The sequence below is a fragment of the Periplaneta americana genome, chromosome 8 (assembly GCF_040183065.1).
Source record: "Periplaneta americana isolate PAMFEO1 chromosome 8, P.americana_PAMFEO1_priV1, whole genome shotgun sequence".
NCBI classification, from domain to species: domain Eukaryota; kingdom Metazoa; phylum Arthropoda; class Insecta; order Blattodea; family Blattidae; genus Periplaneta; species Periplaneta americana.
The window spans coordinates 19,958,143-19,979,846 of NC_091124.1; the positions used below are offsets into that span (position 1 = coordinate 19,958,143).

At 35.0% G+C, this 21,704-nt stretch overlaps 1 protein-coding gene across 1 annotated transcript in view; it reads left to right on the forward strand.

Moving 5' to 3' along the window:
- LOC138704533 (venom protease-like) overlaps positions 1-21,704 on the forward strand; it is a 58,196-nt gene that overhangs the window by 8,674 nt on the left and 27,818 nt on the right. Inside the window, exons 2-3 of the mRNA XM_069832517.1 lie at positions 13,929-13,999; positions 17,851-18,018. Of these exons, the coding sequence (XP_069688618.1) occupies positions 13,945-13,999; positions 17,851-18,018 (223 nt within the window). The 5' untranslated portion in view covers positions 13,929-13,944. The remainder of the gene's footprint in view (positions 1-13,928; positions 14,000-17,850; positions 18,019-21,704) is intronic.

Below are 21,704 nucleotides of genomic sequence, written 5' to 3' on the forward strand. Positions count from 1 at the left end.
ACATTGTGCTACTGTCGTAAATACTGTGACACAGTAAATGAGGGTAGGCCAACAAAGGGAAACACAGCAGGTAGAACTTAAAAATGAGAGGGATTCAATCCCTCACATTACGGTGTAAATCATTTTCCTTTGCCAGTAACTGCAGCCGCTGTCAGAGAAAGATACGAGGGACTGTAGAGTTGTGACGACCTTCATCAGTTTTCCACAGTTGACATTTTAATGAGCTATTGTTAGAGATGTGGACATCGACAAGATGATGGAATGACAATTAATTATAAGGATAAGGAAGATATTATGACACATCTAAAGCTACAAATTCAATAATTTCCTTACGAGCGCGAAGGACAATAGTCGATTACGTAAACACAGCATCCATAGCCATATCTGAAATTCAAAAGACAGTGTTGGTGAGCCTCACATGACAGCTAATAATGGTAACGTTACAGGTTCGATTACCGTACCATACATATTATTTTAATGTGCGCGCTTTAATATGGGGATTACAGAGTATTCCATAAATTTCTTCGTCAGAAACTTCGGAATGGAGCATTTAAAGAACAATTCGTGCAATTCCACTGAAGTCAACATTTTGCGGCTTGTCAGATGCTATACAGTCAGTGCAAGGATCTCGTAAATTAATTACTAGGGAAAGGAAGTTCATGCATTTGCATATTTATTCTCTATCGTTGTGTGAATATGCTGAAAGATTATCTACATGAATCACAAATTTCTGAATACAATGATATTATTTTTATTGTGCATAAAAGTGCATATTTTGCCTTTATTTATAAAAGCATCATATTTTAACATTTATGCAGGGAAACTGCATAATATTATTATGTTTGTTTATTTGTCTTTCCCTTATTTTAAAAGTGTGTAACCTCGTAAACACGACTAATTTATGTTTATGAATTTTGAACGTAACGATGACGCCCTCATAGGGAGCCTCTCAAGTTAGCAATTGGTATTGCTTTACTGCAGTCTTTAGCAGATTTCGATAGAACAATATCCAGTTTAACATCAGTTCCAGGAAAGTGAACGAGAAAACAGCAAATATTCTTTCAAAAAACCCTGGCTATTATCAACTTGAAGATAATCAAGGTATTCTCGAAGGAAAGACAACCCAAAAAACAACAAAATTTTCTACAGAACAGCTCACAGTTTTGTGCAAGCGTCTCTTACTTCTTGTGACGTAGAACGAAGTTTTTCGCGCTATAAAGCTATGCTGAGAGATAACAGGCGAAGAATGACAACAGAAAATAAATATTAATACACCTACAAATGAAATTATAGATCCAATAGATGATACTACATTTCAGGCTGTATAAGCATCAGGATAATCGGAATACGTCACTGCTTAGTTGTGAACAGTAACAGCATAAAAGGAGCATTCAGCAATGAGGCAAGCACTTCAAAATCCATAGACTAAACGTAAGTTACTTATACCTTATTATTCTGTTAAAATAATCTCAGACTGATAATGCATATTTTGTAGCATCTTTATCAATTTTTAAGGCATAAATGCATATATATTCTTCACGTTTTTAGGGAATGAACTTCCTTTCTCTGTTAATTACAGAGCGAAGTCAGTAGTTTGAGCATGTCTCAGATCTTCTCATACAGTATGTCCACAGAAACACCCTCCGTGATTACAAATGGGTATAATTTCGTAACGATGTGAAGTTATCAGACCTACGGCAGCCGAAATTTCCATTAAGGATATATAAATTATTTTCATTACAGAAATTAATTAATTAATTTCCTACCTTCATTATTTATATGTTTATCCATACTTCTTCTTTCTATATGAATGTTATCAAGTATATTTTCTAGTGGATTATGATAATTACTGTTTAATTCTCCTATGCGCGCGTTAAAATCCCCAAAAATTATATACTTAATGTTTCCTACATTTCCCGCAAATGATTCCATTTCCTGACTTAACTTAACGAAAATCTCATTATTATGATATTTTGAATTATGTGGAGGGTTATAAACCACTCCTATCATAATTTTTAGATCGTTCTTACACAAATCAATCTGTAACCATACGACATTCTTTATCTTTGATTTTTTTATAGTAACAATATTTTTCCATTCCTCCTTAATAATTACTGCTATTCCTCCTTGCTCCCTTCCAAATTTATGGTTTCTACACCCTTCCACCAACCAGCAACAGTAACCATTTATATTTAATACAAATTTATTGGGAAGCCACGTTTCCACTAGTAATATCAAGTCATTATTACCTAATATATTAACCAATTCTTTTCCTTCAATTTTATTCCTTAGGCCTTCTACATTGTTGAACAATATTCTCAACGTATGACTACCCACATCTAGCTAGATATTATTCTTTCTGATTTCGTAACGATGTATACTAGGAGCTTTATATTATTGCCATATGGAATAACAAATCGAATAATTCCTATTTTGAATATTGCAGTATGTTTAATTGCCGGGGAAAATTATGGATGGCAGCAAAATGAATAGAAGCTGTTAATATTTGGTTCGTTCGTTATGGTTTGCCGTCTTTTGTTATTTTTGCATTGCTGCATTGTAGCGGAAGTTTCACAGTCAGGAATTCAGTGACAAGACGATAGTGAAGTGGTAAGAAGACCTTTTAGAGAAGGGATACTTACGCCTTTGATCAGAAGAAAGGCCATTCAGGAAAACGACCTGTCAATATGGAAATTGTGGAACGTTTGCAGGAGTCGTTTGTCGATGTGCAGACATTTTCGGTATTCTAGACTTGTTGCTGTTGTCATTCTTCTCTCCCCCTCATGAGGTAGTTATTAGGTGATGTCCATTTTTGGCTTTCCCCTTTAAAATTCTCCCCCTTCAGTGGGACGGCGAAACCCGGATTGAGACAAGTGGCCAACAGGTTTTGAGCTCACATATTCAGTTTTTCTCAGCCTTAAATTCCCTTGCAAGGACGAGTTTTCGAGTACTTTATAGAAATTTTTCCTCCCATTTCCTCATCGACAATGACAATGGCTTAAAATATAGAGTATACATCCTATGCATATACGCATGTGTACACAGATCAGCGTGAGTTTATTAATTATACTGTGTGTTATATTATCTGTACGTACCGCGTCGTAGCTGCACGGTTTAAGGCGTCACGCCTTAGACTAGTGATAGGGAATGAGTGTTGGTTTGAGTTCTTACGAGAAAGAAATTTTCTCATGAAATCTTGGTCACTGTGTGGGACCATTGACTCCATAACATCGTAATGAATTTAGAGAGGTACAATGAGTATCAAAATCTGATTTCTTAAGCCAACAATGACTTGGAAGATCATCGTGCTGATCACACGTTTCCCTCATTCGTTGACCTATACTGAGGCATATACATGAGACAGCAACTGACTGGTCAGTCATGGCCCTCTATGGATGTCACGCCACGCATATGTGTACAGTTAGTAAACAAATGAATGAACGCTGTAATATTTTTATCGTTCGGCCTTTACGGAATTGCACGAAGTTACCTAAGCCGTATGCACTTACGAAATCAGGTCACCACATTTTAGCCAGATATTTTAGTTTATCTCTACGGCATAAGGTATTTCCGTTCTTTAGAAAATATACTGTAATTCCTGAAACAATCGAGTGAATTTCAGTTTATTATCTTGCTAATAGATCTCAACCGAATAGACTAATATTGTAAGAATATTTCAAACCTCAAGATTTCAATTATTTTTTCTCACTAACTGCACCTGTATGCTATACACACTAATGAATAAATTGAGTAGTTTAATATCAAAGACGGACATCTGTCGTCTCCATAGTTTTGATCTAGAGGCACTTTTTTGTTTCACAGTGTTCTTTGTAGTATTTTAAAACAATTTATTTTTATAAATGTAGTGTTAGAGTTTGTATACAGTTTCACCATAACTGAAAAATGCATGAAAAAATGTATAAGAATCCACATTATCTAAATTTCATCTGAAGGTCAGATGTCCGCCTTTGATATTAAGCTACTCAATTATCAATCATTATTATTATTATTATTACTATTATTATTGGGGCACCTACGTCCAGATATTTTATTGATTTTATTAGAGTATAATGTCAAAAATTTTACAACTTGTTATTGAAAAGTTAGTATTTGGTTGAGGCCTTATACAGAGTGTTTCAAAAGTGATGGTAAAAATTTTAGGGAATGAAGAGAAGCAAAAAAGTTCCAGTGAACAAGGGTCCGCAAATTAACTGTATATGAGATAATGCCACTGGATTCTAAGTACTAATTCCAACAAAAAATACTGACAACTTCATTTAATTTATCAATCACGAGACAGTAAAATTCATAATTTTGGCTCTCAACACCACAGAAATGTGATTGAACATACACAAAAGAAACTTGAACAACAGTAAAGTTTGTGGATAAAGTTTGTGATTATTTCAATAATTAATCCACTTATATTTGCCTTCAACAATTAACTTTCTTTTTTCTTTAAGTATCACATCACATTATATTGTACATGTTTAGTGTATTCAGGACCCTTGTGGTCACTCAAATTCTTTGAGCTGATATCTATAATTTAGAAAAAATATATATAGTACAAACATGTTAACTGAAGAATTTTACAGCGGGTGTTCAAAATGCTGACCATGCACTTGAATGCATCATTGTTTGTTTAGTCTCACACTTAGAAGGAAATGGACTAGGGAGAGTGCGGCATACGTACGAAGCATGACAGCACTCGCTTCACTGGCGGCTCCAACCAGCAAAAAATGGCATTATCTCGTAAACGGTTAATTTGAGAACCCATGTTTAATGGGAATTTTTTGCTTCTCGTCGTTTTTACTTCTCCTCAAAATTTTTACCATCATTTTGTAAACACTCTGTATTTGTTCACTTACATTGCAATTTATTTAATTATAGGCCTAATTTACTTTGTTTGTGTATAGCTGGGATTATATTGTTAGTGGGCAACGAGTTCCTAAATTTTAAATTGTGTTTAATTTTTTTAAAGAGAAATTGTGTCAAAAGTTGTAATGCGCCACAGCTGCTGACATACCCTTTTAGAAACTTTATATGTTTTGCCAAAACTTGAATTTAAATTTCATTAATCTTCTTGAGTCACAGTCGCTTAATATTGCATGAAAAGCATACAAAATGGCGGTTCTTATTGAGAAGAGACGACAACCTCGCAATAGCTGGTCTCCTTCTCTTGGACTGGCTGCAGCGCGATAACGCCAAGTAATCCCTCTCTCTGCAGCTTTAATGGCCCCGATACACATTCCGACTTTATGTGGACATTTCTCTAATCAGGGAATAAAACCTTGCGGCAATAAACAGGTTTTGTGACTACGCTGAATATGCTATACAATAAAACCGAATTCACCAAGAAAGATTGCATTTCATTACGTTTGGGCAAATGGCGTGGTTGAGCACTGTGGTTTGACCGTGACTGGTGCAGCAGATGGAAAGCATTGGTCAGCTTGTAACTTCATTCTTTTCGAAGTTCCAGTCGACACAGGCAGAGGTCTGCTGCTCCCGGCAATATAAGTGGAGTCGCATGCCTAAGCGCCAGCAGTAGGTACGTAGTAGTGCAGTAGTGTCAGTGCGTCGTGCATTGCAATACCTGTAGTCAAATCTTGTCGGAATGGCGCGAGTGGCCCCTACTTTTCCTTGAAGGTAGGCCAGCCGTACTAAATTCCTTTGCCAAAAATGTAATTGATAGATCAAGTCGACTTAGTGACCAAAGGAGCAGTTAGAAATACAGCAGAAAAAAAGAGTGATTGCACTCGGTCAAGACTGACACCCTTGGAAAGGATCAAGTCTTCTAATTGGTTTAGAGCTTAATCTTTGTTCCACAGTATTTATAATTTCAATTTAAATTTTATTTATTTCAAATATACAGAATAAAGAAATATAATTACAAAACAAACAAAGAGAAATACAAATAAAATAATACAAGCAATATAAAAAGAAGATAGAGTAGTATTAACAAAATTTGAGACCGAATGAGCAGCGCTCGTGCTCGGTCGCAGTTCAGATATAATATTAAAATAAAAAAAAAAAAATAAATAAGTAAAATAAAATAGGAACTAAAATATGATTACAGCGGCAATGGAATTATATAATATAATATTAACACTATAGAAGAATAATATCGCACGTGAAAAGTAGGACTCATATATATTTCAAAATTATAGAATACAAATATAATATAGGTTGATTAATTCATACACATAGGCTATAAATTTATTTAATCAAATTGAAGATATTAACACGTTTCTAATTTTCTTGTTATATGTTAGTGGGTTACATGTTAGAAGTTCTGGGTGTAATTTAGTTAAAGCATTGTACAACCGAGGGCCAAAATTTATGCTATGCTTTAGACCAGCAGATGTGAGACATTTAGGTTCTACTAATGTTGAATTAATATTTCGTCTTGTGTCATAATTGTGTGTCTGTAATACAAACTTATTACGATTTTTATGATAAAATCTTAACAGCGTATACTTATAAATTTGTTCAATATTAAATACATTAAATTCAGAATAAATTAATTTAGTTGGATAATCGAAACGTTTCTTCAAACAAATTTTAATTATTCGTTTTTGTAGTAAATTTAACGGACTAAGATTAATTTTTGTACTTCCACCCCAAACAATAATAGTTTCCACTTAACTATTTTGAAAGTTGTTCTTATAAGAGAAAAGTCTAATTAGAGTGGATCGGGGGAAGATGTCTAACTTTTTCTTTGATTGAAAATTTATGATAATGTTCATTTAGTTTTTAATTTCATATTCAAATATCAGAGTCTGGAAGGTATTTTGAAACTATATTTTTGGTACAAAACAGAAAACATTAATTATTCTTATTTATAGCTACAGGTTTTCTTCTTACCTATACTGTAGGCATTTTTCCCCGATAGTCGGATAAGATGGCAAATGCAATTAACGCGTTTACTAATACATGTACTTTACCTTAACTTGGTTTTATACATGTATATAACAAAAATGATGTAATCTAAAGCTCATGGACACTTTCTCACTCATTTATCACTACTTAGCAACACAGTCATTGCACAGATTTTATTTTCGTGTGCAGAACTCGTGAAATTACTTCTTGCACACAATGAATTTAATCCAATACATTTTTTGTCATCATTCTTTCTAGGCGCTGTTTAAAGGTACTGTAAGGAATCCCGTATGCTTGCGATGCTCTAAAACAGTTCACACCCCCTGTTCTAATATGTTTAATAGCAAGTTGAAGACTGTCCTCAATCCACTGACCTCTATCAGAGACTTTACGTAATGTTTACGCATTCCCTGCAGTAAAACAAAAAATAAAACTCTTGCAACAAGTTGCCATCTTACCCCGAAAAAAGTTAACATCTTCCCCAAGTATCGCGGTAAGATGCATAGTGCTGTGACGCAATCTAAGATGGCGGAACAAGGTCGTTGGTTGTTAACAATACAAACTTTAGAACCTTTACTACAATACCCATTACATAAGGTTTGACAGTTATTACGAATTCAAGGATGTATTAAAATTTTAACATACCTTTGCAATTAGGCTATTTTATAGCAGAAAAATTACGTTTTTTTTTTTTTTTGCTTTTCTTCTTTTCACAACAAGAATACGCGGAAAAATGAGTTCGCTTCCACTCTACAGACATTCAACTGCCTCAATGGTCATGAAGACATTCTCTTGCGTTGCGTTCTCTTTTGGAAGAATGTGAAACTACAAAGAAATAAGCATCTTCCCCCGATAGTCATCTCCCCCTGGTTCACTACACTTATTTATCAGCACACTTTAACTGAGAATTGATCTGGTGCAATGTCTTTAACTATAACAGCAATAATCAAATGGTTTCATAAGTATAATGAACGTTTAATACTCTATTCAAAGTAAATAGTTGATAACAATAAAACTGCTCAAAATAACTTCGAAAGAATGTATTTCTTGTACGTAGTATTTTAAAGGTTGATATTATTGGTGAAACGTATAGTAGGCTATTACTCCTGATCATATCAGATTGGCCATTATGAAATGGCAACGTAAAATGAGAACAACCACCAGAGCCTTCACTGTCAAAAAGGCAATTTCATAAGGATTATAACGTGACTTCTTTTGCAGTCGCTAGATGGCAGCATAGTGAAATTGATAAAAGTGGTTGCCTTCAAAGTCCATTAGGATGATCAATCTGTTGTAGCCTATGTGATCAAGGATATTAGCCTACTTATATTGCGTTTGCTAATAATTTCGTACTTTGTATTGTACCATTTGTATTTTCGCAATGACGTGTCGTTTATATATGGCAGTTGCGTCATTGGTATGCAATAAGCAGTGAGAATAAGGCACCGTATGGCATACTTTCATTTTGATCAGATGAACGCCAACTTATTTACAATATTCATCAAAGTAACACAATTGTAAATTCACAAATTCGTGCAGTCGTTAAAGCAAACGCAGAGTTGACTGTAACTTCCCACACCTGATAAAGTTATACCAACATTGGATATATGAGAAAACTTATCAATGCGATTGTTAATTTATCCAGGGTCATAATCTTTAATTAGCGACCTTGCTTTAACCCATAAAGTATTTACAATTCTAAAGAATTTGATTGCGATGAAAGATACCAGTAATGCCACTCTTATAAAAAGTAAATCCCCGACCGAACTTACTCCTTCAAATGTATCTGACTACTACTTTTCACTCTCTCTTTCTTTATCTACATGATGTACAGGATGTTAATGAGCTCGTGTTACAACGCTTCACGGTAGAAAGTAGATCCTATAAGGAGCTCATTTTACTTATAAATCTGTGATCGGAAATCTCTCCTTTCTCCGCTAGAGTTTGCGAAAGATTTCTTCTAATGGGTACGACATTCAAAAGGTGTCATTTGACGTCGCTAGGAGGTCTGAACTTGCATTAGGCCAATCGTAACTCTATTTTAGACAGCTCGGAAAGTAAACATTGTGGAAATTGTTGAATGGGTTTCTGAAGGAACTGCAAGTGGATTGGTCAGCGCTTGACTCATTTATATTTTGAGTTGATAGCGTGTAAATCTGTAATAAAGCGCTTCCATAATTTCTCATTCCAATCAGAAGTGAAATGGAGTACATGTTCGCTGAATACACGGGCATGCTTCTGATTTACGGAAAAGTTGGAAGAAATGAGAAGACTGCTTGTCGGTTGTACGAAGATATATACCGTGGTCGACGTATTTCTTCCGATTTGAACGACGATGGATTGGTAGAAGAGGGCTTGAACAATGGCCACCACGTTCACCTCAGCTCCCTAGATGTCTTTCTGTGGAGATACGTGAAGAGCCTCATGTACGAGATCACCGTGGAGTCCGAGGAGGATCTGACCAAGATTCACGCCATCATTAAAAGAGTTTAGGGAGTTTTCACAAGGGTCCAGCAAAACATATTACGTAGTTGTCAATTTTGTAACGAGGTTGGTGGCCGCCACTTTGAATAGTTAATGTACTGTATAAAATGTAGACTAATATCCAAATGTGAAAAAATATCGCGAAAGACCAGTAAAAAATAAATGAAGGCCTAATACCAGAAAAATCATAACAAACATATAGGTCTACTCAGTAATATAGTTACAAGAGCGGTATGTTGTCGTTTTCATGTTTGAGGAAAAGATTGAAAAAGCGAAACGTAGTTGAGCTTTTTTAATTTCCGAGAACGTGAAAACAAACATACCGCTCGTGTATCATACATTATTTTGTGCGAAGATCGTTTATTACATACCTGAAAGACGAATTTCTAATTAGTTGCAATGAAATCTCCATCTTGGTTTCTGTTTAATGACGGCAACTTCGGAAAACCAAAATATCTTTCTTCAACATTGTTGCTATAAAATGTTTTCTGTGTTTACTATACTCCAACAGGCCGTGATATACATCTGTCTTTTTTTTCCCCCCAGTCTATAAATGCGAACTTAAAACAAACGGTAAGGTTATGTAATGATTTATTTTTCATTTTAATATTTTAACAATCTTATTTATATAACATATTGCAGTAATAACATCGGCATCTGGAATCTTGTTGATTTTTTCACGGCTTCCTTAATGTTACTTGTATCAGGAATGCAATAAGTTTCGTGGAGTAGTAGACTTTACTTAATTTTTGCAAATATTTAAAAACAATAATTAACATTGCAATTTAGGTGAAATTGCAGTGGTAAGTTTCCAATTTATAATTATTACTATGTTAAACGTCTCTAAAAATAATATGTTAAAAGCCTAAAGCAGTAAAATGAATGTGGCGCTTAAGCGGTAAGAAGAGAGAAATTGTTATGTGTGTTACGTTGAGAATACTGAATGTGGTATTTCACACTTACCGCGTATTGCTTCTGTGCGGAAAACAAGCAAATACGCACGATCTCGCACAAAAGCAAATAAAACAAGCAACAAGCAAATGTTGTCTTGCGCGTGTTCCGTACACGATGTGTGGCCTATCTATCAGGAGTGTTCTTCCGCATGCTCTAGTGGCGAAGAAAAAATTTCGGACCGCCGCGCCAGTTTATAAGCAAAATATGTTTTCTTATAGCCAGGGGCGGCTTTCGAAGAGGGGCTGCGGAGCTGCAGCACCCCCAGACATTTGTGGCTCTTGTCTCGTTTTATGTTGTGAAAAACATTTATTATACAGTCTCTATTTAGCGGCTCGAATTTTTTAAAAAATTTCGCTCTCAATGATATGGCACGCAATCGTTAGTGAAGTCACTTCCTCCCCTGGTGCTGCCAGAGCGAAACCAGAGACAAGGACTATAAGGTGAAGCCACTTCCTCCCCTGGAGCTGCCAGTCTCGTCTCGGATGCTTTGCGCGTTAGTTTTACCCCTCCCCCTGCTGCCCCTTGCCGTGAATCCAGAGTTTCCAGGCGCTGCAAAATTTGCAGCAGTTTGTCAGTAGCGCGCAGTTTTAAATACATTTTCTTTAATGTTGTGAGTATAACAAGTGCAACATTGTTTAATTCTGTGCAATATTTACAGTCTATTCAGTTCAGTACCTTAACAATTCAGGAGAAATGTGAAATTAAGTGCCCATCAGTTGAATCTCATAATGGAAAGAGCCGCTAAACAAAATACAAAGGCTCGCATATTTTTTGATAATTCATCCAATATCCCTGCTTTCTTCTCTCGATCTGTATTAGATTAATGTGTTTCAAAGACAATTTCATCAGCTGGGGCAACAAGATGGATTTAAAATAAGAACAGTAAATGTTGTTCATGAGAAGAAGGAGCCATTGCTAGAATGTTTTCAAACCATAATGGAATCTGAAACATCTAACATCACAATAAATGAGGCAAGCGCCCTGGTGCGTACTCTTGAATATCCTGAATTCAATTCCTGGCTCAGTTATTTTTTTCATTTGTTGATGTATCATGTATATATATTATACAACCAACTACAACATCGCCAGTTAGATATTTCTAAGGTTCAAATCTGCATATAAAAATTAAATTATGGTTTATATAACGACACTCGCAACTGCAGGGATTATATCAGCGTCGCCGGTGTGCAGGAATTTTGTCCCGCAGGATTCTTTTAAATGCCAGTAAATCTACTAACATGAGCCTGTCTCATTTAATCACAACTTACAAGATAAGGCGCATGGAACTAATGTTTAAATAAAGTAAGTTACTTGGTTTATTTTTGTATGCAGCCCCCCTTAATTCAATACCCACGAGCCGCCACTGCTTATAGCACCTACTTCCTACTCTGAAACATTGTAACATAAGTTCATTAACACTCTGTATAGTTCGGTAATTGAAACGAGATATTTCATATATTTTATTTGAAGTAATTCCTATATTATTTCGGGAGTGGAATATGTGTTACTATGGAAGTTGGTCATCCTATTAGTATACTTGTGTAAAAGTTATGTTTCTGTGGAAATGGACATTCTACTTCAGCAGCGTCGTCAAAGTTCATGTCGACGGAAAAAAAGTGTATAATATTCTGCCGCAGTTCTCTTGGCAGGCTGCAATGTAAACCGACGAAATGGTAGAAGTGTAGAGAAGTAAGGAAAGTAAGATTAATTGCTATTGACTAATATCGATATCCCCCCACACCTCGCACGGGACTAATCAGATTTGCGTTTATTCATGATCAATAATAAAAGTGGGAGACGGAATAATTTAAAAAAATATGAACATACATGTGGCACATACGAAGTATTAATTATTCTATAAGTTACACATTTTTATTAATTAATTACAAATTTGCATGAGCCACGGTAATGAGTTCTATTTCTGTTTACCACCTGGTCTCAATTCAAGAAAAATTGAGGAATAACAAAGAATTCTGATCTGGATAAGATAATTTTGACTACATTTTATCTGTTTATTTTTTATCCAAGGAACATAATTGTATTTTTACAAGTGATGTAAAAGACTAATATTTTCCCTGAACCAAAAATACAATATAAATTGAGTAAAAGTGAGTATTTTGCCATGAAGCTGTGTTTCTTAAAATATTTATGTGTCATGTTAATTTGCATATGTTTTTTATTTACATAACAATTCTGCATAGCCTATAAATGATGGGGCCAACATAAAAAATTTGTTTTCGTACACAATCCACGCTATATTGATATTGATTTGGAGTGATTTGTTAGAGACTGTATTCAAGACTGATTTGGAAACATGTTAAACGAATTGTTTTTTTTAAATCAAATGCCACCAGGTTGTCTTTTCGACATTTCTGGTCTTCTCTCCTGGCCGTGGCTTAGTGGTAACCCACTTCTGAGGTTGGGGCGCCTGGAAGGCGGAGTTACATTACCCCGATGATGTGATAGGATGATTATGATAATGTGGTGCCAGGAGAGGTCTTAAATCTAAACTTAACCTAAATTCCAGGCCATGGACGAACACAGGAATACTGTAATCCCCTTTAAGGAAAAATTCCTGTGTTTTAACCGGAAATCGAACCCGGAACCTCATGAACTATAGCCACAAGCTGAGGCTGGTCAGTTAAACGAATTGTATCATTTATTTATAAAAATAGGCATGTATGTTTCTATAGCAGCATAATACGTAAACAATGTCTTAATGTTGTTAAGCATTTCACAAAATCAACATTTCAAAATCTTTAAGTAAAATTGACACAGTACTAAAAGTTAAAATGGACAACGGACCTAGAATTATAACCTACGGAAAAAGAGTCATTTAAGTTATTATTGAATGTTTACATTTATTATAAAAGTAGAACTGGAGCAAAAGCAAAAAATTATTGGGATTGTAAGAAACTGAGAAAGGAGTGTAATGCAAGAGCGAAGGTACAAGAGTAGGAATTATTAAAGGCGACGTGGACTCCACATTCTCATGCACTCTATAGAGAAGAGACTGATGCTGAAGATTGTAAAAGCAAACCTGAAACATATGGCAGACGAACATCCTGAACTAAACCCTGGAGAAATTTTGAGAAATGAATTATACGAAATTACTTCACGTGTTTCATCACTGTCATTCGATCGTGAAAATTTGAAAAAAGCTGTAAGAAGGGAAAGACGGAAAGATCAACCAGTTAATTCAATATCGCTAACACAATTTCAAGATATTCCAGAGAGATTTATAGAAACCTTTCAAGGTTTTCTATTTTATAGTTTCAATGAAGATAGAGAGACTGAAAATCGGATAATCGTGTACGGAACACGTCAAAATTTATACGTCTGTAAACGTTGAGTTAGTCATATAATATGTATATTTCCAATGTGCGAAAGCTCGATACAAATTCAGACGTCGTTTTGATTGAGGACTCGAGGTACATTGCCATTTCAAGTTCTCGCAAATTCATGAGAACAATAGTCCATTGTTTTAGCACAGTTCCAAAGCGTATCGTCCAATATACAGCCATTATATTTCAGCAATTGCAAGTAAGTCCTATCAATGTGTTCGAATTCTTCGCCGGTCGTAAATTAAATGGTGCTATTTTCTATTTCCCCAGGGCTGGCGATACAACGATGTTACGTTTCATAAAAATTATCATCGTCTGCCTGTTGATAAGGATAAACGTTGGTAAGTACACATTTCTCCTTACTTTTCTCAGTAATAGTGTTAATTTGGACGGACCTAACACAGGGGAATTTATTTCTCTCAATCTTCAATTCTGTGTAATCGTAAGAGTGGGACCTATTTGTTTTACATACCTTTTCGACATAAGTACGCCTATGTAATAACTAGAGTCCTAATTTTTTATTGGGTTATTTTACGACGCTTTATCAGCATCTCAGGTTATTTAGCGTCTGAATGAAATGAAGGTGATAATGCCGGTGAAATGAGTCCGGGCTCCAGCACCGAAAGTTACCCAGCATTTGCTCATATTGGGTTGAGGGAAAACCCCGGAAAAAACCTCAACCAGGTAACTTGTCCCGACCGGTCGCCTGGTTTCGCGGCCAGACGCGCTGACCGTTACTCCACAGACGTGGACTCCTAATTTTATGTAATTACATATGCTATCCCTATATCGTCGTTGTTCCTGCAATAACTCCTATGTGCAAATGTAAAATTTTTCAGTAGGAAGAGAAAACACATTTATTCATCCTAAGGCAGCCGAACATAGGAGACTGTGAATTCTTACATTTTCGAAACAAAGTCATATAATTGAGGACCGTTTTTGCAAAATTTGCTAACTGAAAAAACTAAATTTTATAGGAGAGACAAAAAACTGAATGGAGACAAGAGGTTACAAATGCAACCATCACACTTTGACACACTATAATGAAGAGAAATAATTCAATTTTACTAAGATAACTTTAACATCGTGTAGAGGCCTGCTTTATGTTAACGAATCCACCAAAATCTCAATTTTGCAAATTTTACAGTTAGCAAGTTTTGCAAAAACGGTCCTCAATTACATACAGGAGATTTTTATTTATTTGCTGTATCACTATTTAAGTTATTTAATAGAACAAAAATCTGAAAATCGATAAATATGTCACATAGGAGTTATTGCAGGAACAACGACGATATGTAGCTACTAGAAAAAAGTAGGAGAATCACACTGAAAGAGGTTCTTATTCCGGAGTTTTAAATTATATACTTTTACATATTACAGTATTTTAATTATTGTCATTAAATCCAGACATTTGAGATAAGCAGGACATGTGGCACGTATGGGCGAATCCAGTAATGCATGTAGAGTGTTAATTGGAGGCCGGAGGGACTTTTTCCCTTTGGGGAGGCCGAGACGTAGATGGGAGGATAATATTAAAATGTATTTGAGAGAGATGGGATATGATGCTAGGGACTAGATTAATCTTGCTCAGGATAGGGGCCGATGGCGAGCTTATGTGAAGGCGGCAATGAACCTGCGGGAAGGCCATTTGTTAGTAAGTAAGTATTTTGATGTATATTACATATTTTGATGTCCCGGTATATTAAATACTTGATATATTTTGAAGTAAATAGCCTATTTTAAAGAGAAAATTACACGTATACCATATATTTCAGTATTATATTTTAACGCCGATCTCCAGAATTAATATGCGTTAGGAAACTGTTTATACAGCCTGGTCCTCTATCTTTAGCGCATACACCAATGAGACATACATAATTTTTGCGTCAGAGTAGGCCTAGATTTAGATTTTGACAATTAAAGAATGAACACCCATTTGTTATGTTGAAAGTTCGTATATCTCTTAGACAGTAATGGTAAATAAAGTTTTTGTAAGGAAAAAATCGGTGAGTTCTTGCTGTAATGCTACTTAAATGCATTTAATTCTTAAATATAACTCCGAAGAATCAACCGACAAATAATCAACAACAGGGTTAAAGGAGATTTACGATGATAAGTCAATCAGTCTGTTGATTACATACATACATACATACATACATACATACATACATACATACATACATACATACATACATACATACATACATACATACTGTATATAAGTGTTTTGCCCATGGCCAAGTCTTTCGCTGCAAATCCATCATTCTGCAATCTTTCCTATTTTCCGCCTTCCTCTTAGTCTCCACATATGATCCACATAATTATTTTAATGTCGTTTATATAGAATAATTTTTATTGTATGGATTGTCTTTATACTTTATAGTAACGAGAAAAACATTACGCAGCGGGAACTGGTCCCTTGTCCCGACTTAAATATAAAAATTCCAGTTTTCCAACTTACCTATTACTTTGTAACTTATGTTGTGGTTAATTTGCACACAGAAGAATACAAAACTTTAAAAGACGAAAATATATAAAAATTTCGCCCATTTTTCTTTATTAGCAGTTATCTCGAAAAGTGCCCCGGGAATTGGTCCCTTTTCTTATGCACGTACACACATATAATTTTATAGGAGTAAATATATAGAAATGATAATTTATTTATTTATTATTCAAAAGTAGTAGATGGAATTCTAGTTTTGTTTGTTTTGTATTAATCATACAGAGCTCAACATTCAATGTGCAAGTTCTTAAAATTAGGGTACAGTCGGTAACGTTGAATTAATTGAAAGAGTCTGTTTTTAAAGGGAAGATTGGAATAGTCCAACAAACCAGGAAGGAACTACACTGAATAGGTAGGGAAAAAAAAGCAACTAAAATAATCAGTTAGGTTCATGGACATTCAAACTTGCCACATAAAAGACAAAATAGGACACAACAATTCAGATATACCACAATCTATAAAACTGTAAAGAGAAAGCTAAAGAAACAAAAATTATCTTATGAACTAAAATATTTTTGTGCGAGATCGTGCGTATTTGCTTGGTTTCCGCACAAAACCAACCCGCGGTAAGTCTAAAATTCCACATTCAGTATTCCCAACCGAACACACATAACAATTTCCCTCTTCTTACCGCTTAAGTGACATATTCATTTTACTGCTTTAGGCTTTTAACATATTTTTAGAGACGTTCAATATAGTAATAATTATAAATTGGAAACTTACAACTGTAATTTCACCTAAATTGCACTGTTAATTATTGTTTTTAAATATTTGCAAAAATTAAGTAAACTCTACAACTCCACTAAAGTTATTGCATTTCGTGATGCATGTATCATTAAGGAAGCCGTTTGTTTTAAGTTCGCATTTATAGACTGGGGGGGGGGGAAGACAGAAGTATATGACGGCCTGCTGGAGTATAGTAAACACAGAAAACATTTTAAAGCAACAATGTTGAAGATAGATATTTTTGTTTTCCAAAATTGCCGTCATTGAACAGAAACCAAGATGGAGATTTCATTGCAAATAATTAGAAATTCCTCTTTCAGGTATGTAATAAACGATCTTCGCACAAAATAATGTACGATACACGAGCGGTATGATTTCTTTCAATTCTCGGAATTCTCAACTACGTTTCGCTTTTTCAAACTTTTCCTCGAACATGAAAACTTCAACATACTGCTCTTGTAACGCATATTACTATTATATAATCTAGGCCTACTCTATTTGATTCGAATATTAAGAAAATATATTCGAATGTCAAAAAAACCACCTATCAAAATAAAATAATACAAAATAGTTTACATTCTTGTACTAGCCTACAGAGATGAATCAAAATGTTGAGAGACGTGGGACAGAACGTTTTGAAGGATTCAATCCCCGAAATAAACGATCATGGAATTTACATTACACAAATGATTTACGTATATTTGAATGTTAATTACCTGATTTCGCAGTTTATAAGAGTCAGCTGGCACGATATTTGGCTTTAGACACCCATACACCACTATAAGGGGAAAGGAACTGGCCACCCTACTCCATTATCTTTTGGCTTAGTTGCACTGTGAGTGATGTCTTTCTGGTATCGCTTATGAGGTTCAGATTTGTCTTCGGACAGTTGACTAAACAACACCACCACTGTATGAACGATACATGACATGTTTATGACTAGTATTTCTGTCCTTTCGCCAGCGATGACTGTGGCGTGGAATCGACGCCCCTTCCTGTCCCAATCTCGATCAGCCCACCCCCGGGACGTTGCTCTGCGCTCTTCACACCACTGTACTTGCACCGATTCCAGACTAGAGCAGAGTGATTTTCTACATTCTAAAGACTTGGAACCTTCAAATAGAATGGAATGTAAGTTATACGTTTCACATTCTGTATAGTTACCAGCTTGGATCGGTGCCTCTGCTTAGCTTCTTCGGTTGAATACCTGCAGCTCTGGCAATTACAGCCTCTTGCGTAAACTCATATTACTTTCTTCCAATTTTTCAACCGAAAATATACAAATTTTATAGGATTTTAATTCATAATTTTAACCTCTTCCTTTAATATATATTTTACCAGTTTTATGAAAAAAATGTCATATTTTTTTTAGTGCAGAATCACTGTACATCACTAATTTTCTTACATACCTAAAAAATCACTATGAAATAGACATACATTCATACCTGAATTATTATCCCGAGTTATCTTGTACACCTTGATTCCAGCTCTGGTAGTTGTCCCACTTTGATTTTCTCCTGAACTATTTACCAACTTATGTTTTTTTATGGATTAATTTACGGGGTACAATACCAGTGCTGTTATCAAGGCGTTAAATGTTGCTTGTCGTGTGATAGACTCGAAAGCAGGGTATTGCGCACAGTGGCACATTGCATTCTGGACAGTAGGCCTAGTATCTGCTCTCCTATATGAGAGCGTTTTGGGAAGAATGGTGTAGCAGTCATTGAATAATTCTGTGGTGCCCGGGTAAAGAGGTATAAGTCTTAAATTTAACTTTCGAGAAAATGCAAAAACAAAGTTTGCAACAAATCTGTAAATCCCAGTGTGTTTCTTTTCACAATGTACTCTGGTTATTTTGTCCGTCACTTAATGCTTTCGAAGTTCTATTACGAACATTTACTTATTTTTAATATTTTGATCATATTTTTTATATTATAGTAAGTTTGGACAACTTATCCCCCTTTACACAAACTTACATACAACTTATCTCCTTTTACCCCAAAATATATCTTACAGAATAAACACACAAAGCTCATATTATGAAACATAATTACTATTAAAAATTGCACAAATGTTCCAAGATGGCTGAACAGCTGCATTAAAAAAATTAAGCAAAGTTTAAAAAGAAAGTAAATTTCACTGTTCATAACGCCAATAGTATTAGACGTTTCAATGTCAATAAAATGTTATTTTCAAAATAGTCTCTGCCTCAGTGTACCTAAGGAATGATAAGATAACATTTTCAAACTATAGAAAATAAGAACTAATAAGCATTTTCTTTAACACCATCAAAATCACAAATCTTCATCGACTTCTTCGATTGTGTCAGGATGGATGTCTCGTACTGTTGAGTTTGTTGGAAGTGCAGCGTAAAAGGAATGAAATACATTTGGAATGAGCAGCAGCAGGTCCAATAAATCTTTCTTCTTTTGACAAGAAATTCGTATAGGACCCTGATATGAAACAGGTAACTGGACTAGATTACGTGATTGTCCTCTTCGCCTGACATTCAGTATCTTGAAATCTTTTGATATATCAAGTGTTTCTTTAAACAATACCATGTCAACATCCTTTGTAAATTTTAACCACTTCACAATTTTCCAGAGAAATCTTTCACCTTGTTCTGTGGTTTTCTTCATTTCGAGAGCATCTTTTTATAAGTCAGAATACACTGGTCTACAAAAAACTTCTTGTATGCTACTGAGGAAATTTCAAGTGTTGTACACTGACATTGATGCGCTGATTCCAGATGCATAAACTGATTTATCACAGCACGTCAGGTTTTTGAGTTATGATACTGTAACATTAATTTTAAATCTTACTTACTTACTGGCTTTTAAGGAACCCGGAGGTTCATTGCCGCCCTCACATAAACCCGCCATTGGTCCCTATCCTGAGCAAGATTAATCCATTCTGTCATCATATCCCACCTCCCTCAAATCCATTTTAATTTTATCTTCCCACCTACGTCTCGGCCTCCCCAAAGGTCTTTTTCCTTCCGGCCTCCCAACTAACACTCTATATGCATTTCTGGATTCGCCCATACGTGCTACATGTCCTGCCCATCTCAAACGTATGGATTTTATGTTCCTAATTATGTCAGATGAAGAATACAATGCGTGCAGCTCTCCGTTGTGTAACTTTCTCCATTCTCCTGTAACTTCATCCCTCTTAGCCCCAAATATTTTCCTAAGAACGATTTTAAATCTTACTATTCATTAAATATCTGTATCGTAAAGCCAGAGATATAAACTGAGCTTAGTTTATATATTCTTTGTAAGTTGTTATATTACATTATTTTAAATACATTTATACGAAGATATATACACTTACAATATGTAGTAAGCACTAAAAACTTTGTTAAAAGTCCTTCAGACCTTTGCTTTTCCGGATGTGGTTGATCGCTGTAGGAACCAGCAGAAATCACCATCATGCTCGGACCGTATTGACCCTGATACCTGGATTCCATCGTTGATATGTGCTGATGGAACCTCTCACCATGTTCGTCACTTACAGCGCCGAGATTTGATGGAAAAAAGTCGAAGTGTGAATGAAGAAAGTGCATTTTTAAAGACATGCAACAATCTAGATTCTGAAATGCTCTAAGCATGTCATATATTAGCTCAGCATAATTATCAGCTCGATAATTTCCTAAAAACCTAGTTGAACTAGTACAAATGTGTCCCAAGCTTCGAGTTCAAGAGCACTCAGTTTTGACCTGGGCATAGTGTCACACATCATAATTAAAAATTAGAAATGTTATTATTTTAAAGTTATGACGTTATAGAAAAAACAGACTTCAGATTTATAATCAGAACACTCAAATTAGGGTTGGTACACTTGTGCTTGTTCAGTAGTAAAATCACAATAACATAAATGAAATGAATCTAAATGTAATTAAAAATGTAAAAATTAAAAATGTTATTATTTTCAAATTGTAACATGATAGAAAAAACGGACTTCAGATCTGTAATCAGCACACTCAAATTAGAGTTGGTACATTTGTTTTTTTTTTTTTCAGTAGCAAAATCACAATAAAATAAATAAAATGGATATAAATGTATTAAAATGTAAAAATAAAAAATGTTATTATTTTAAAATTATGACGTGATAGGAAAACACAGACTTCAGATCTGTAATCAGCACACTCGAATTAGGTTACTGTAGACCAGTGATATTGAAGCAAGCCTGACTGATTCATTTCAGTCACTTTGACTGCCTCTTTGCTCATTGCAGCTGATTGTTAAAAGACTCAGTTGGAGGTATAATAATTCAAGATAAAAGAGGATTTCACTCTCCTCCAAACAAGAGTTCACTATGAGAAAATGATGGGTAACTATCAGTGTTGAACTTCGTACTCAGTTCACCAGCATTATCACTTTCATTCCATTCAGAAGTTAAATAACCTGAGATATTGATACAGCATCGTAAAATAACCCACTGATTGCATATTCTTTGCCTTGAGATTTTGCAAGATATGCTTTATCAGCCAGATCTTGATATTGCAATAGGGACGCTTGAACTTCTGTCTTTCCATCTCCATCTTCAGGGTATCACATGTGTGATAGGCCTATGTATCTACGAGTATTTTGGGGTACTTGATTTTTAGATTCAGTTATGAAATAATTGTTCATAGGCTGTGCGACTTACTGGCTTCGAATTTCCACAGTATCGATTTAGAAGGAAGAGATAGTCTCATAAAATGTTGCCAAGAAACACTTTTTACATACATGAACCACCTGTCCATCAATTCTCAATGGATACTTCGATATTAAACAATGTAATATTGGTACCGCACATGAATTATTCGAATGATA